Consider the following 17921-nt stretch of genomic DNA (forward strand, 5'->3'; position numbering starts at 1 on the left):
GTGGCATTTCCCTCATATATGCAATACAGCTAGTAAGGTTATGATGCTGTTTTGTGTCTAATTCATGTATGGATACAATATCCTACAGTATCCAGTCTTGCAGATAGCAGTGACTACTATCAATGGCACTGGCTAGCTAACATTTAAAACAATCTCTATTTCAGTTTAAGAAGGTACTGTACTTCATTCTCCTCTACCCTCTGAAGTCCATACATTGTACCAGTGACCAATTTCACTATGTAAGGCTTATCTGAAATATAATCCTAAGATTATTTTGGTTGAGAAGTTAAACTTTGTGCAAGCTATGGGGATAGACACATGTAATTGCAGCACTGAAGAGGGTTAAAAAGGAGGATCATATACTTAGGGGCACAGTGAATTACAACCAGTGTGGTCCACAGAGTCAAACCCTGTCCCAGAAAAACCCCAATGGCCACCTGTGGTGATGCATGACTTTAATCTCATCACTCAGGAGCAAAGGCAGATAGATCTTTGGGAGTTTGAGGCCAGGCTGGTCTGCTTATTGAGTTCTAATCAGTCAAAGATTAATAGGGATATCCTATCTCAAAAAACAAAACAGAAAGAAAAACAAAATAACACCCAAAATAAATAAAGCTTAAACATTAAGTAAAGTGTATTTTAGAATTAAGTTGATTATGAAAATTGCTGTGTGCTTTGCAACAGAAAGCCAGAGTAATATATTTTCCTTCCCGACAGCTACTTAAATCCAAACTATTATTTCTCCTAACTTTGGGCCTTCATAAATTTATTCCTTTTTCAAGGGTTAAATATGGGATAGAATAAAAAAGTAACATCTTTATAGTGCTTTTTATCATTTACCATTCTTTGTCATTTCTGATGGTCTGGGAAATGGTTCATCCACATTAATATATGCATAAATCCACAGGTGTGCAAGATAAAAGCATCATCTTTGGAAAGAAAGTAAGCTGGCCACAAAAGTAGAGAAATATGGATAACTTAAGTATTGACTTGGGTTTTTTTTTTATAATTGATATGCAGCTACATGGTGAACGTCTTTCTTCTTCACCTGATAAAGCAAGAGAGCAGAAATTTTCTATACAAAGTAGGAAAGTTTTCAGTAGAGGTAACTATTTATCCATATTGAATACTGACTATCTTTCTTCTGGGTTTATTATACCTTCTGTAGATTTATAGGATGAAAGAGACAGGGCATCTCCATTACTTCCCAGAACAGCGAGGCTTTGATGTGAGTTCAGGAAGGAAAGATGGTGGAGACAGCAGGTTGGCCTTTGCGATGGACACCGCCTCAATGCGTCCTGATTGATACCCAAGGAGTCAGCACAGGAACCTGCGCACATCACTGACACGCCGTGAAGTACTTTGGAGACAAACACTTATTACTCTTACATCTCCTACATCCTGTTTCTTTACCTATGTAGCCCAGCTGTGACCCAGATGTCAGCCAGCTGGATGTCTTCATGTTCCCCAGGTGGCCGGGGTCAGCTTGTTCCATAAAATATAATTTCAGTGAACTCAAACCACAGTCTTAAGAACAGTGAGTTCCCTCTGGCCATCCCAGTGAGGTCAATGCCACTAAGCAGAGTATGTTTTCTTCTAGATGCTTCTGAGCCCCTGCCTCAGCTGACACCATACAGAAGGAAACAACAAAGACCCATGGCACATACATACATTTTGTAAAAATTGAGTTAGGTGGCACAGGTAAAAACATTTCAGAAACATAAAGAGCTGCTGATTGGTGGAGGTGACAACCTCGCTAAACGGGAAAATGATCTCAGGCCTTGTGAATGATGAGGGGGCACTTGGAAGAGGAGGATCTGAAACTAATGGCATGCATGGACTTGTTTTGTGTGGTCTCCTGACAGGAAGCACCGGCCCTGTCTAAGAACAAAGGGGGAAGAACTTGGAAAGTTTAAATGGGAAAAGCAAAATAGTAAAGTGACTAAAAGACCTCAAACCTAGAAGCATGCCCAGTGCCCCAAGAGGGACAGCCACCAGAGTCTTTGGGAGCTGGGAAGCTGGGGATTCTAAAAGCACACTTTGCCAGCCCTTTTTAAGGACTGAAACCCCCCACATGGCCTTCATCTGTTTTCCCAGGTTCTGCCAGATCTATTAATGTAGTAGTTGCCAGCGTGTTAATCAGCTGCCCTGATATATGCATGGCTCTCAGTCTCCTTAGCCTCCCTCCCACACTCTCCAGAAGCTGTTCCTAGCTTAGTTCAGACAGTATTCTGCCACCACATTCACACGTGTCCTACTGCTTTCTTGTTAGCAAATACTAAGAGCTACCAGATTTAGTTATTATTTCCTTAGCATGGGAGCAATTCTGGTCAGCAGACTGTTTTTTTTAAAGAACAGAATATAGTTCATTTATCTTTGGCCCTTTAAAAATATATGTTATAATTTTTTTTACAAAAATTTTTCTTAAAAACTCCATTCATATAATTTTGCACAGAAAATTTGAATAATGTGCCAGGCCTTAGCCTTATTTCCCAGGGAAAGGTGAGTATGCTATCTGTCCCTTCTGCAGCCCCATGAAGCAGGACAATCAGACATGATACAGAGTCAAGTCAAAGCAGGACCTCAGTTTATTACTGCGAACATCAGCTTATATAAGTTAAGTGACATCGTGTGACATGGGGTTACCTCTAGCCAATGAGAGACAGCCAAGCCCTCCCTCTGGCTGGAGGGGCGTCTATCTAGATTTTGCTGTCTCATCCCGCCTCAGTAGCTTTGAAACTATCCTTCAAACTTGAGCCAGGCTTTTCTCTGTCCTACAGGCCTCGAGGCACAGGCCCTGAGATAATTTTGGCCTAACAATAATGCTTAAACCAAAAAAAAAAAAAAAAAAAAAGTTAAATGAGACCTTAAAACAAGAAATCAGGACTATGTTATAATTTGGGATTAGCCTTCCCCAGTCTCTTCCTCAGGCTGAGTGTCGTGAGTGGCAGGTCCTGTCTGTCATTTCCATTGCTGTTTATCTTATACCCTGCTTCATTTGCAAATGTTTATGTGTCAGAAGTGTCTTTGGACTTCCTAATCCATACACATACATAAGTAAAAATAAAAATAAATCTTTAAAATAAATAATAATAGAGTTTAAACTAAGCTGACATAGTTAAGGGCCTTACTCAAATTAACATGAACCACTAAATGGAAGTAAACAAGACAAATTTTAGGGTATGTTTCAAAAACCGCTGCGTTTGTGGAAGAATGTCAGAATAATGAATTTCCTTCTTTAAGAATTTCATTTGGATAACACAAAGCCAGAATCCTTCTGAACCTAGCTTTATACAGTCAGGCCAATTTCATCTGGGTCAAAGACTGATGAGTAAATCAAACAAGCAAACATTACAGGTTTGATATTGAACACATTTCTGTACTGAAAGCAGTGGTTTTGTTATCTTCTGATTTTTATAACATGGATGTCCAACAGCTAGGAACTGCCTTTCCCGTGAGTGACAGATGACACTTGGAGGATTCCGATACTGATGAAGGACACTACCTACAAGGGTTGCACTACCTTTCTTTTTACTTGAAAAAATGTTATCACAGTTGAATTTTGGTATAATTATTAAATCTACTGTGATGTTACCTAGGCATATTCCATACAGAATGCCATGGCATTGGTAGGTGGGGAATACACTCTGACACCCACATTCTACTGTAGCAGCCAACGGGTATACTTACTTCTTTATCTGCAAAATTTCATAAGAATTTCTTAATTCTTAAAAACAGATGCCCAGAAAACAACAAACACCTTGTTTCATTGGTCCACAGGCAAAGTGGACCTCCAGAGGGTCAGAGGTCACTGGGTGTGTCCGTAGCACAAAGACTTCCCCAAGTGTCACTGCTCTAAGACTCCCCTTTGCTGTCTTCTTCCTCTTGTGACTTTGGGTCCATTCAGCTACGGGATCAAAAAGGGCACAGTCCTAAAGTTTTTCCTTTCTGTCTCCTCAGAATCTGCTCCCACATGACCTGTCATGATGGCAGGCTCCTGACAGTGGCCCGTGTTCATCACCCACACAGTCAATATGGGCCTCAACTTTTAAGGAGGAGTGCTGTGGTCCTCTGACATCTGACTGGCAGCTCTTTCTGCTGCCCACTATACCTGAGGGCTACAAGATTTCGAGACCATTCCCTTTGCACATGTTTATCCAGTGTGACACTATCCACCTCCCTTCACCAAAGGCAAGCAATTACCTCACTTGAGTATGGCTCTTAACAATGTTGATTAGTTTAAACTCTATGATTATTTATTTTTTAGATTTATTTTTATTTTTAATTATGTATGTGATTGTGTGTGGGATTTTTTAGTTTGATTTCTGTTGCTGCCATGAGCCAAAGAAACCTGGAGAGGAAAGCGTTTATTTCATGTAGTGATAGGAGTGGCTCCCAGCTATCTTTATCCAAAATAATTACACAGAAACTGTATTCCTTTAAACACTGCCTGGCCCATTAGTTCCAGCCTCTTATTGGCTATTTCTCACATCTTGCTTTAACCCATATCTAGTAATCTGTGTAGCACCAAGAGATGGTGGCTTACCGGGAAGGATCCTAACCTGCATCCATATCGTGTCAGAGAATCATGGCATCTGACTCGTTGCCTTCCTCCCAGCATTCTGTTCTGTCTACTCTACCTATCTAAGCTGCTGTCCTATCAAAGGCCAAGGCAGTCTCTTTATTTGACCAATGAAAGTAACATATAGATAGAAGACCCACCTACATCAATTTCATCTTGCAGGTTATATCCCTTCATGAGCAGAAGTCAGGAAGGAAACTCCAGGCAGAAACCTAGATGCAGGAACTGGAGCAGAGACCTTGGAAAATGAGCTCACTGACTTGCTCCCAATGCTTGCTCAACAGCTTTCTTCCTTAACCCAGGACCACCTCGTGAGGGGCGGCACAAACCACATAAGTAATTAGTCGAGAAAATGCCCTACATACTTCCTACAAACAATAAGATGGAGGCATTTTCTCATTTGAGGTCCCTCTTCTCAGATAACTTTTGTTTGTGTCAGAAGAGAACATTTATCCCCTGGAGCTTGTATTAGAGGTGATTGTGAGCAGCCCAGCAAGGATGCTGGGAACCAAATATGGGTCCTCTCTTTTCTGAAGCAAAGGATATTTTTCCAATTGCTGAACCATCTCCCAAGCCTTTTCCTTTAAACTTTTGGTAGAGATGGTTTTCTCCAGCTGCAAGAATGAGCATTTACAAAATCTAACTATCTAGATTTTGTATTTTCAGATTTCCTTTTAAATGTATTTTTCCTCGACTTTTCTTCAAAGTTTACTATGGCTATAATATAACATAGGTTTAAAAATATTGTACATCAAAAAAAAAAAAGGAAACTGGGTAAAATAAAAGAGACACACTCTTAACGTCTTAAGAAATGTTCCTCCAAGATGAAAGGTTTCATCTCACTGGAAACTGCTACTCTATAGAAGTGCAGCTGAGAAATAACAAAACAAACGTTCAAAAACCAAACAGTGTCATGCCAAGGTAGAAAAATCCTCAAACTTGTAGCAAGCAGTATGTGAGGAGTGTGCACATGCAGAAACCAGTGGCCTTCTTGAGTGCTCTTCTTCAAGACCATCTTCTCTGAGAAAGCCTCTCCTGTTGGCTAGCAGCATGCCATAGGCTAGGCTGGCTTGGTTAGCAGCATGCCATAGGCTAGGCTGGCTTGGCTAGCAGCATGCCATAGGCTAGGCTGGCTTGGCTTGCAATGTGCCGTAGGCGAGGCTGGCTTGGCTAGCAGCGTAATGATTAGGATAGGTTGGCTTGGTTACCAGCATGCCATAGGCTAGGCTGATTTGGCTTGCAGTGTGCCATAGGCTAGGCTGACTTGGCTTGCATCTTGCCGATTAGGCTAGGCTGGCTTGGCTTACAGCATGCCAATTAGGATAGGCTGGCTTGGCTAGCAACGTGCCATAGGCTAGGTTAACTTGACTTGCATCTTGCTGATTAGGATAGGCTGGCTTGGCTTGCATCTTGCCAATTAGGATAGGCTGGCTAGCCAACAAGCTCTAGGGGGTCTGCCTGTCTGCTACTCTGCAGGGTTGGGACTGCAAGCACATTCCACCATATCTAGCCTTTCTGTGCATTCTCAGGATCAAAGATAGAAAACAGTGTTCCACCTGAACCATCTCCCCATCCCCCTCATATCCCCAGCATGCTTCTCAGGGGTTGTCTTGGAAGATGGAGCTAGTAAAAAGAAGATAAATGTTGTTTCTTAAAAATTTTCTAGCTGCGTAGCAAACTAATTCAGTTAATTTTCATAGCTGACTTCTATTGTGGATACTGTTGCAAATTTTATTTTAAAGATAAATGAAGTCGTGAAAAGGCTAAATATTTCTAAATCTGTTAGTCAAAATGTAGACCTGAATACCACTGTTAGTCTGAAGTCGAGATACACCGGCTCTATGCCTCCCCACACAGCCTGTACAGTGACAGGCACGCTCTCTGGATCTGAAGTTGAGAGGATGCCAATGGCAGATTCATTTGGCAAACTTATTTGGAACTGTCTCATTTTCTCAGAGCCTCTTCAGTGACGCATAGGGAGACCTGTGTCTCCTCTTCTCTATGACAGCTTTAATTTGTTAAGGCGACACCGACTTTCGCCAGCATCTCCAGTCACAGAGCTGGGGCGAAGCGATGAGAAGAGGAAGTATGGATATATATCTTTACCTTGTGTTTATCTGAGCTAATGCTTGCCCGCTCTCTTCCAGGTGCTTCATTCCAAATATCTATGCTGCTCTCTTCACGGCTGCTCTTGTTCCTCTCATGTGCCTCGTGGTGGTATTTGTGGTGTTCATCCATGCCTACCAGCTAAAACCACAGTGGAAAGCTTATGACGATGTCTTCCGAGGACGGACAAATGCAGCAGGTTAGGAAAGAACTATTTTTGCATTTTCAAATGTGAACTCCTCAAGCGGGGGGCAGGGGAGGAAATGCCATGGAGAGTTCTGTCTTCTGGGTTTGTTGTTGTTTTGTTTTGATTTGATTTTAAATGAAAGAGAAGGGTGTAATTAGGCTCAGCTTTCAGAGCTGAAGCCTTGATTTAAGCTAAGCCTTGGTGTCTACTGCTTGGTTCTTCCTGGCAGCACTCATCCTAGGGGCCTGGGAGTTTTATTGCTGCTTCCAGTTTCCCTTAATGTGTCAGCATTCAGGCCGGTGAGTCACTGGCTTCGGGAATCGCTTCCCAGGCTTTCCCCAACTTAGGCAACAACAACCTGCATTCAACCTGTGAAGTCATTTCACTTCCTGCCAATTCGGAGACTTGAGAGTCAATCAAGCGAACCTCCGGGTGCTCTAGAGCTCTGGACTTTGCCTGAGGCTTTCTGATCACTCCGACAACGCTTTCAAACACTAGTGACCAGACAGCATCGTAAGTGGCTACACATGTCTGGTTACTTTAGAGTGCAAATCTTTCCAGCTCAAAGTGGCTTTCCCTGTAGCTCATCTTTTCCCTTTGAATCATGCTCTGCACAGGTTTTTATGGTCGGATTTTCTTTTTGTTGTCCTTAGAATAGACTTTCCTAGGAACTTCCTTAAATAGGAACAATAAGCACATACCTACAGACAGAAGCAGTTACTTAAACACTGTGTTTTTAACATTTGTGATTCTGCAAATCTAACATCATATGAAGACCTAACGGAGCCAGCTAATCCTCTGAAGACCTGTTTCCCCAGTACACCTTAGACTTGTGCTCTGCTGATAAGACCCCAGATCCCCGTGCACTGAATATGATGGCAGATGTCCTGTCCCAGTTGTATCAACTAGGGGCCCACTCTACAGGGAAACACTAACAGAAGCGTGGCTTTATGCAGCCGTTCTAAAGCAAAACATTTATGGCGTTTCTGATTCCCTCATATTTTTTGTTTGTTTGTTTTTGAAGACAGGGTTTCTCTGTGTAATAGCTCTGGCTGTCCTGGAACTTGCTTTATAGATGAGGCTGCCCTCAAATTCACAGAGATCCACCTGCCTCTGCCTCCTTAGTGCTGAGATTCTAGGTGTGTACAACCACCTCCAGGCTCTTGATTCCCCTATTTCTAATGACAATCTAATCTGAAAAGTTATTGTTTCATGTCTGGGCTCCTTACATCTTTATGATCAATTTATTTTTATCTAGTCTCATATTTTTTTTCCATTTCAGCGACTCAGATGCCCGTACTTCAAAACTATGCAACAAATATTTCACTCTCCAGTTTTTTGAGGTTGAGTTTCCTCAGTGCCCAAAACAAAAGTTCAGTCTGTGTAGTCTACAAGAGTCCCCGTAACTCACTGCTCACCTGTAAAATTAGTGCTACTCACCCTACATCCAGACCACGCCAGTCTCCTTTCTTTTCCGTAAATTAGCAGATGCAGCTGTATTTTGGGCTGTCAGGAATCCTTCTCAATGAGATGAGTGCTTCTGGATGAATGAGATGAGAGATAAATGTGGTTAATCACACCCCCAGAATCTTCACTAAGTCTGAAAGTAACCCCAAATCCAAATTAGGATGGTGTAAACTCAAGTTAGTTTCTCTCAGTCTTGCTCCATTTCTTATAGAAACCTGAGACCCTTCGGCACCTCACTTCCTCTGTGACACTCTGGGATCACCTCTTAGCAGCATCATTGTGAATGGAAATAAGTCCTTCCCTGTGCCTTGACTGTCCTCATTTGTGTAGTTACCACAGCCTTTGTCAAAGCATGGGTCTATGCCTTGTTCAGCTTTGTATGGTCAACTTTATACAAATATTCCTTGAGAACAAGGAATACTCAAGGTTCATTTATACATCCCTGGGGTCTTTACTTGGATAGCAAGAACATGGTTGGTATCCTTAAATAATTGAAGAAATGAAAATTATTAAGGTAGTATAAACCCTCTAACTCTAATAGTGGGTACCCCATGAAATACATCACAAGAATAGGCGCTGCTGCATCAACAAAGGTGGAATCGAAATGATTTGTCTTGTTGATTTGTCTGTCCATACTTCATTAAAAATAGTGTATAATTAGCACTCATTGTTCCATGCCCTTGTCTTCTGTGAGTCTCAGAACTGTGTTCGAATTTGCTCTTTACTCTTTAATCGTGCATTTGAAACCCACTGTTATTCCACTTAATGTAACGTGCTCCATATATTGCAAATCTTAAAAAAAAAAGCAATTTTTTCCTACTCTAATCTGGAGCATTTAGTACTTCGCTTCAATCTTCTTGTTAAAATTGGATCATGCTGACCTTTAAAATATCCAATTAAAGTGGCACTGTAAATTAGTGTTTTACCTTATTACTCTACTCAATATAGATAGTAGCTAAAGATAAAATATTAATCAAAGAATATTAAAAATGAGATAAATGTATCTTTGTTACTCAGAAACAGAACAAAAGCATAAAATGGTTATCTGAGACCAAACCCTAGTATTTCCTGAGACCAAAAGATGTGGATGCAAACTCTCATCTGCTCAGGTGGTAAAGTGGACCCTGGGAGATTCTAACCCACAAGGGGAAGTTACAGACGATGGATCTTTCATGAAAGATGCGTGGGAAAGCAGCAATATGTCAACCCAAGAAGACAATCACATTTCATTACATACCAGGGCCAAGCTCTTTGGAGTCAGAGACAATATCCAAGTAGACATAATGTCCCCATGGAAAATGAAGGACCAGGGCATGGAAATACTCTCTGAGGGCTCTGAAAGCCACAGGACTGTTTAGGGGAGTCAGCAGCAGAACCATTTCTGTGGGAAAGGTTGAAGAAAATAGAATAAAGGAGCAAATGTTTTCTATTCAAAAGCAGAAGGAAAACTAACACGCATAGACCTTAAAAGTTAACAAATGGGGAATTTAACTCATGAATCTGCTCCAATGGAGAGGCCTAGAAGAGTTTCAAATGGGTGCATTAAGGACCCTGAGAGATTGGAAGCAGTGAAAAGCACATTAGGACCCTGCAACCACTCAGCAAATCCCCTTTCCAGTTTACCTGTTTACTCTGGAAAGTGTTATTGAGCACGGTTCATTTGCTATAAGTTCCTCTGTTCAAGTTGTCCAGTTTTATGAGGGTTAGCATGCTTATACCATTGTGGGACTGCACCACAATTTAACTTTAGAACATCTTAGTGGCCCTGTGAGAAGCCTCACCCTCGACACTAGATACGCCTGTCCTCCCATCTTCCTGCGCAGCAAGTACCCACTAAGCTGCCTGCTCCCCATCAGTCTTGATGTCTGTACATTTCATACAGTAGGGTTCTAGAACACATGGCCCTGCATGTAATACTTCTTAGCTTAGCATAATGCACCCCAAGTTCATCCATATCATCACACAAGCATTTTTATTATGCCTGTTAAGAAAAAATTAAGAAGGGAGGGGCGACTCCACCGGTGCAAAGAAATCCCATTAGGTCAAATCAAACCAAATTAAAATGACCATCGTCTTATTAAGTATGGCACTCTCAGGTGGCCAAGCACATGGCAGGGAGACAGGAAAGTGGAGAGCACATGCAAACCCGGACCCACGTGTTTCTCCCCTGGGAGCCCACTTAAATACACTGTGGGAGTGGTCCTGACCTCTGGGGAGGGGACAGGACCATGCTGGGATTTGGAGTCCATACTAATGCAACTCCCAGGCCAGGATCTGGGATGGATGCCAGGGGCTGGGGCTATGCTCCAGACGTAACAGTATCTAGTACCTTTTTACTGCCAAACAATGGTCTATCATAAGGACTTTCTAGTAAGTTTTCCTATCGGTTGAGGGACATTTGGGCTGATTTCTCTTCGAGGCAAATATAAATAGTACTAGTATGAACAAACATGTATGTGTATGTAACTGGAGGTTTCCGCCTGGTCACATAACGACTTTTAAAATAACCACTCAGAGCCTTAATATTAATTATAAACTCTTTGACCTATGCTCAGGCTTATTACTAACTATCTCTTACAACTTAAATTAATCCATAATTCTTATCTATGTTTAGCCACATGGCTTGGTACCTCTTCTCAGTAAGGCATTCTCATCTTGCTACATCGGTGTCTGGCTAGCAACTGCGTCTCCACCTTTCCTCTTCCCAGAATTCTCCTAATCTGGTCAGCCCACCTATACTTCCTGCCTGGCTACTTGCCAAAGAGCATTTTATTACACTAGTGCAAGTGACAAATCCTTAGAGTGGACAAGAGTTTTGTCCCACAGCATGTGTAGGTTGTGGCATTGATGAGTGTCTTCATCTAGTTCTTCTGGGGCGTAGTGTAGGAGAAGACTTGCTTGGCATAAGGTGACTGTATTAACTGATCTGCGGGAAAAAGAAATGTTTTCCATAATGGCTGTGGTGATCTGTCTGTTGGTTATTCTTTATTTGTTTGAGATGGGTTTCCCTCTATGTGGCTCAGGCTGGTCTCAAACTCAAATGATCCTTCTGTCTCCACCTCCTATGTGCGGGGATCACAGCAGCCTACTTGACCTTTCTTCAAATATGGGATTTATATTTTTTAATAATCAACCCACATCCATTTGTTTACTTATTGTCTGTTTTTATTAGGCAGAGTTGAGTCCTAAGACTAGGCACCCTGCAGAGAAGAACTTATTTAGTACCTAGATCTTCTGATGTGAAAGATGATAGTCATGGGAGTACTTAAACACAATCAATCAATCAATAGGGAATGCAAATGTGACATTTCAGAAATAAGGAATAGTACATTACCTATATGGTAACTATATGAGTATTGAGATAACTTTGAACACAGCAGAGAGGTCAGAGCTCATGCATAGATCCTAAAGGAAAGCTCCAGTGTCACAAAGAAAAAACAAATGAAGAGAAAATACAGAACAAGCTGAGGATACATAAGGATAGGCCCACCAATGGAAGATAGGAATAGAGGAGCCACAAATGGCACGACATGAAGAGATAAAGCTTCAGAATCTTATGGAATAGGTATAAATACACATGAAATAAATCTATTTAAAAGAGCTAAGAGGCTTACCGAAAATCATTGTATTCTCAAGATACTAAGATCATTTGAACATGTCTGTGTCTGTAGTTTGGAAATCCGGATTGTGAGCATCTTTTCCTTGCTTCTGATATTCTGTACTCTTACTGTAAATAGACAAGTCCCACTCAGGACTTGCAAGTTTATGGTGTGAGCAAATATGCGATTTCCTGAAAACCTAAGTTTCAAAGACAACACAAAACCTGGCACCCTCATCTCTTTCTCCAAGCAGCTGGTGCTTTTCTCACCGTCCTGGACACTGCCTGCCGGAGATGAGTGTATGTAGTCACGCTCCAGGAGGCCCAGCACAGCCCACTACAATTTTAACATGCAAAGGCAGTACTACCTCCTAAGGTAACTCAGACAGCTAAGAGTTTAACTGTATTTCCCCTGCATCATATAGTTAATACCAGCGTCAGGTATATTTGAGTAACTGAAGGGTCAGATCATTTCATTTGGCCTTTAGTCTTCTACAGTCTTAGCACTGCCCAATCACTCCCTTCATGGAATAGCTATGCCCAACAAAAGGAAAAGCTTCCCCAACAATTTGTATTTGCGTATCAGTTCCTCACATCTGACACTTTGGGTGACTTCTTTTGTTTCTGACATCTCTTAATTTCAAGCTGCTTTCAAGTAAACTCAGTGAAATCTAAAGGGAAGGTGGGGGAGAGCTCACAGGAAGTGAAATGCCCTGGGAACAGCAGATAATCATCTTCTATCCCTTTCCTCCTGAGCTGGCCGGGAACAGCCTAGCAGCGTGGCCTTAGGGGCCCTGTAGTTGACCTGTGTAAACCTAACTCTCCAAGGTCAGTGGTTCTCTGTGGGACTCTGAGCTTCCTCCTCCCTCAGTGGATGAGATGTGCTGCAAGAATGAGTCAGAAATGTACACTAAACTGAATCCCAGTGTCTCAAGCAGCTTTTCAAGCAAAGCCTCTAATTCTCAGGTTTGGTTTTGCTCTCGGGCAATGATAAATGGGTCTTTCCTTTCAGACATACTTAGAAGTCGCTGACTGCTTTCTGACTCATCAGCCAGTTCCTAGGTGATGAAAGATTCATGGGGCAGAGAGAAAAATTAATTGGAATGAAAAGTAGGTGATTACAAGTCCTTTTGCCATAAAGTCTCCACAGAGCCTTTAATACAGATGCAAAGTTGGGCAAGTGTCTTGGGTCTAAGGTCACACCATCCTGCACACACCTGCTATGGTCTGATCTCAGAGGTTAAGCATGCTCGTGGTTAGCACTTGGATGGGAAAGGTGGCTGGAGCCCCTTGGCCACTCACACTGAAACTCTGAAGTGTTTTAGAAGTCCCTGGATGGCCATGGCTAGTTCTCTTGAGTGGGAGCATCATTATGGCAGAATGCTAGCAGCCCTCCTACGGCTCAGTTTCATTATCCTGAAAGTGAACAATAATAATTAAGATAAAGTTTCAGTACTGTGATGGAAATCATTGAAAACTTGTGATGAATGTAAAATATTTTATCACATTTTAAAGTTAAATGACAAAAAACTAAAAATAAAGTTAAATGACTTTTTTATTACTAATATTAAAAAAATCAGCATTCCAAAAACCATGCTGAAATCCAAAAGAGTAAGAGTAAAGAAATAGCTCCTGATAAACAGAACACTCCATATTGTCATCTTCTAGATAGCGGACTCCTTGTTCCCCTCTTCTCAGACAGGGGAGCTCCTTTATCAGTAAGGGGTAGACTCTCCTTCCCTTCCATAAATCTGGGTTGGCTGTGGTCTTGCTTACACTAATCTCATAGAAGTGATGCTGCCACACAATGGGTCCAGCTTGTCAGAAGACTAACAGCTTTAACTGCCTTTACCTTGGAAATCAGCCGCCATGTACATGTATGTTCAGTTATCCTGAGACAACCACACGGATAGAAAGACCAAGCTAGCCAATGGGAAGCCAGCATGCGGAGAGACATGTTTAGCCATTTTGCAGGGTTCTGAAAGGGTATCTAAGCCCTGGTTCTGGATGAGTGTGAAGAAGCTATCTTGTAGGGTCCAGCCACACAGAACAGAAAACCTTGCCAAGGGCAGTTGCAGAAGTGTGACAAATAACTTAATTTTAAATAACAGGTTTATGCTGCTTTATTACAAATAGTTGCAAAAATTAGATTAAAAAAACCCTCATGTTTTTTAATTCAAATTATATGTATTACTGCCATTTTAAGTTTTACTTGCAGAAACATTCATGGTTTATAAGTAAAATTTCAAAAATACCTTCTGATTTTTTTACTTTTATCACTCCAGCAGTGAGGCTTACACGAATGCAAAGAGAGTCATCTTGCCTTGAACAGGACCTGTATGCTTGCCTGGGATCCAGAGCAACCAACTCAACAGGTTTTCCCTGGCCTTGGCATGGAAATGCTTGTTTGCAGTCTCCTCCCAGTTTTACTGCTAAAACAAGATTAAAACAATGCCTGGAGAGCTATGGAAAACCCCAGAGCTCTTCATCGTACAATGGACGTCTGTTCAGTTGAGTCTTTGCGAGTGCAGCTCAGCCTTCCCACATTTTGATAGTAGCGGTGGGGAAAATCCCTAATGTTCCAGGAAACATTATGGATGCTCCTCCTCCATGACCTCAGTCCTCAGAGATTCAAATCAGAAATCTTTGAACACAAAATCTGATGTGCAGTTAATGCTTCCTTTTCCATTTTTGCACTTGGAATTTGACATTAATCACTAAAAACTGCTAGAACAGGGTTAGGTATACCTCCACTGTAGCTTGCTTGCTATCACAGGCCCTAGGTTTAATTTACAACACCATAAACAAGCAAGCAAAGCTTCCTAGAATGATAGTCTCAGCGATCCCCTATGCTTACAAAATAAAAGAGTTGACATTTAAAATTCTGCCCAAATCCCCAATTTATACATGTAACCAAAGAAGAGGGACTAGGGGACTAGGCCTTTCTAGAACTTAAGTTCCTGAATATCCATTTATTAGTCAACTAAACGATTTTTGTTAGTGTTTTGAGAGATTCCCAGGAAGGGTTTAGTCCTCCTCCAACTCTTCCCAGATCCACTCCTCACTCCCTCCCCACTGTGCTTTTGCCTGAATACCTTTACCTCAGGGTATCTTTATCTATTCATCTCTTCCCCACTCTCACTTACTCATTGGTGACTAACAAAGGTAGCTCACCATCAGATAACCAAATGGATATATATTCTGGTTGCACAGACTTCATAAAGCATGCAAGAGTAGTGAATGGACTGGGCCTGCCTCTAAGCGACAGGTGTGAGTTCTGAGTTCATGAAGTTCTACTTCGTGGTCATCATTATCATTATCTCCACTACCATTAGGATTGATCACCCACCAGGCACTGTGCTGAGAAGTTATGCACAGAGAAAGCTTTCATCCCAAAGTTTACATGAATGAGAGAACTATTATTATCCCTATAGTTAGACAAGAAAATCCAGGCAATGCAAGACTGGGGAAAGTTCTGCATGAAGTTGCGATGAGAAGCACAGGTGAGCAAGCTCTGCCGAGTCACCACAGTGATGTACATGCTCTGCAGAGTCACCGCAGTGATGTACACACTCTGCAGAGTCACCACAGTGATGTACAAGGTCTGCAGAGTCACCACAGTGATATACACAGTCTGCAGAGTCACCGCGGTGATGTACAAGGTCTGTAGAGTCACCACAGTGATGTACATGCTCTGCAGAGTCACCGCAGTGATGTACACACTGTTCAGAGTCACCACAGTGATGTACAAGGTCTGCAGAGTCACCGCAGTGATGTACACTCTCTGCAGAGTCACCGCAGTGATGTACAAGGTCTGCAGAGTCACCGCAGTGATGTACACTCTCTGCAGAGTCACCGCAGTGATGTACAAGGTCTGCAGAGTCACCGCAGTGATGTACACTCTCTGCAGAGTCACTGCAGTGATGTACAGGTCTCCAGAGTCACCGCAGTGATGCACAGGTCTGCAGAGTCACCACAGTGATGTACAAGGTCTGCAGAGTCACTGCAGTGATGTACACACTCTGCAGAGTCACCGCAGTGATGTACACACTCTGCAGAGTCACCACAGTGATGTACAAGGTCTGCAGAGTCACCGCAGTGATGTACAGGTCTGCAGAGTCACCACAGTGATGTAGAAAGCTCATCTGCAGAGCCACCACGCTGCCAGCACCTATACTGACCCCTTAGCATTTTGCTATCAAAACTCTCACTGATAATCCCAATCTGTAAACCTTAGTTTTAGAAGATGTCCGTAAAAATAACCATTAGATTCTCTTTCCCTAAAAGACCTCAAAGGGATCTCATATCTACTGCTTCATTTTTTATTTTTAACAAAAACCTCTCCCTCTGTTCTATTACTACAACACCCAGTTTTCCTCCATATTCTTTTTTTTTTTTTTTTGGCCTTCTGCCAAGCTATTTGGTTTCTTTTTTTTTTAATTTATTTATTTATTAAGGATTTCTGCCTCGTCCCCGCAACCGCTTCCCATTTCCCTCCCCCTCCCCCGATCAAGACCCTCTCCCTCATCTGCTCAAAGAGCAATCAGGGTTCCCTGACCTGTGGGAAGCCCAAGGACTGCCCACCTCTATCCAGGTCTCGTCAGGTGAGCATCCAAACTGCCTAGGCTCCCACAAAGCCATTACGTGCAGTAGGATCAAAAACCCACTGCAATTGTTCTTGAATTCTCAGTAATCCTCATTGTCCGCTATGTTCAGCTAGTCCGGATTTATCCCATGCTTTTTCAGACCTAGGCCAGCTGGCCTTGGTGAGTTCCCAATAGAACATCCCCATTGTCTTAGTGTGTGGGTGCACCCCTCGTGGTCCTGAGTTCCTTGCTCGTGCTCCGTCTCCTTCTGCTCCTGATTTGGACCTTGAGATTTCTGTCCGGTGCTCCCATGTGGGTCTCTGTCTCTGTCTCCTTTCATCGCCTGATGAAGGTTAATATTCCTGAGGATGCCTATGTGTTTGTCTTTGGATTCACCTTCTTATTTAGCTTCTCTAGGAACATGAATTATAAGCTTAATGTCCTTTATTTATGGCTAGAAACCAAATATGAGTGAGTACATCCCATGTTCCTCTTTTTGGGTCTGGCTTACCTCACTCAGGATAGTGTTTTCTATTTCCATCCATTTGTATGCAAAATTCAAGAAGTCCTTGTTTTTTACTGCTGAGTAATACTCTAATATGTATATATTCCATACTTTCTTCATCCATTCTTTCGTTGAAGGGCATCTAGGTTGTTTCCAGGTTCTGGCTATTACAAACAATGCTGCCATGAACATAGTTGAGCATATACTTTTGTTGTATGATAGGGACTCTCTTGGGTATATTCCCAAGAGTGGTATTGCTGGATCCAGGGGTAGGTTGATCCCGAATTTCCTGAGAAACCACCACACTGCTTTCCAGAGTGGTTGCACAAGTTTGCATTCCCACCAGCAATGGGTGAGTGTACCCCTTTCTCCACAACCTCTCCAGCAAAGGCTATCATTGGTGTTTTTTATTTTAGCCATTCTGACAGGTGTAAGGTGGTATCTTAAAGTTGTCTTGATTTGCATTTCCCTGATCGCTAAGGAAGTTGAACATGACCTTAAGTGTCTTTTGGCCATTTGAAGTTCTTCTGTTGAGAATTCTCTGTTCAGCTCAGTGCCCCATTTTATAATTGGGTTGATTAGCCTTTTGCGGTCTAGTTTCTTGAGTTCTTTATATATTTTGGAGATCAGACCTTTGTCAGTTGCGGGGTTGGTGAAGATCTTCTCCCAGTCAGTGGGTTGCCTTTTAGTCTTAGTGACAGTGTCCTTTGCTTTACAGAAGCTTCTCAGCCTCAGGAGGTCCCATTTATTCAATGATGCCCTTAGTGTCTGTGCTGCTGGGGTTATACGTAGGAAGTGGTCTCCTGTGCTCATGTGTTGTAGAGTACTTCCCACTTTCTCTTCTATCAGGTTCAGTGTGTTCTGATTGATATTGAGGTCTTTAATCCATT

The 17921-nt window shown here is 42.2% G+C and overlaps 1 protein-coding gene across 1 annotated transcript in view; it reads left to right on the forward strand.

Moving 5' to 3' along the window:
* The window catches only part of Adgrv1 (adhesion G protein-coupled receptor V1), a 546438-nt gene that overhangs the window by 439272 nt on the left and 89245 nt on the right, over positions 1-17921 (forward strand). Inside the window, exon 86 of the mRNA XM_041663490.1 lies at positions 6730-6887. Within this exon, the coding sequence (XP_041519424.1) occupies positions 6730-6887 (158 nt within the window). The remainder of the gene's footprint in view (positions 1-6729; positions 6888-17921) is intronic.

Source organism: Microtus oregoni, unplaced genomic scaffold, assembly GCF_018167655.1.
Source record: "Microtus oregoni isolate MIOR12 unplaced genomic scaffold, Mior012 000014F_ref0000157, whole genome shotgun sequence".
Classification (NCBI taxonomy): Eukaryota; Metazoa; Chordata; class Mammalia; order Rodentia; family Cricetidae; genus Microtus; species Microtus oregoni.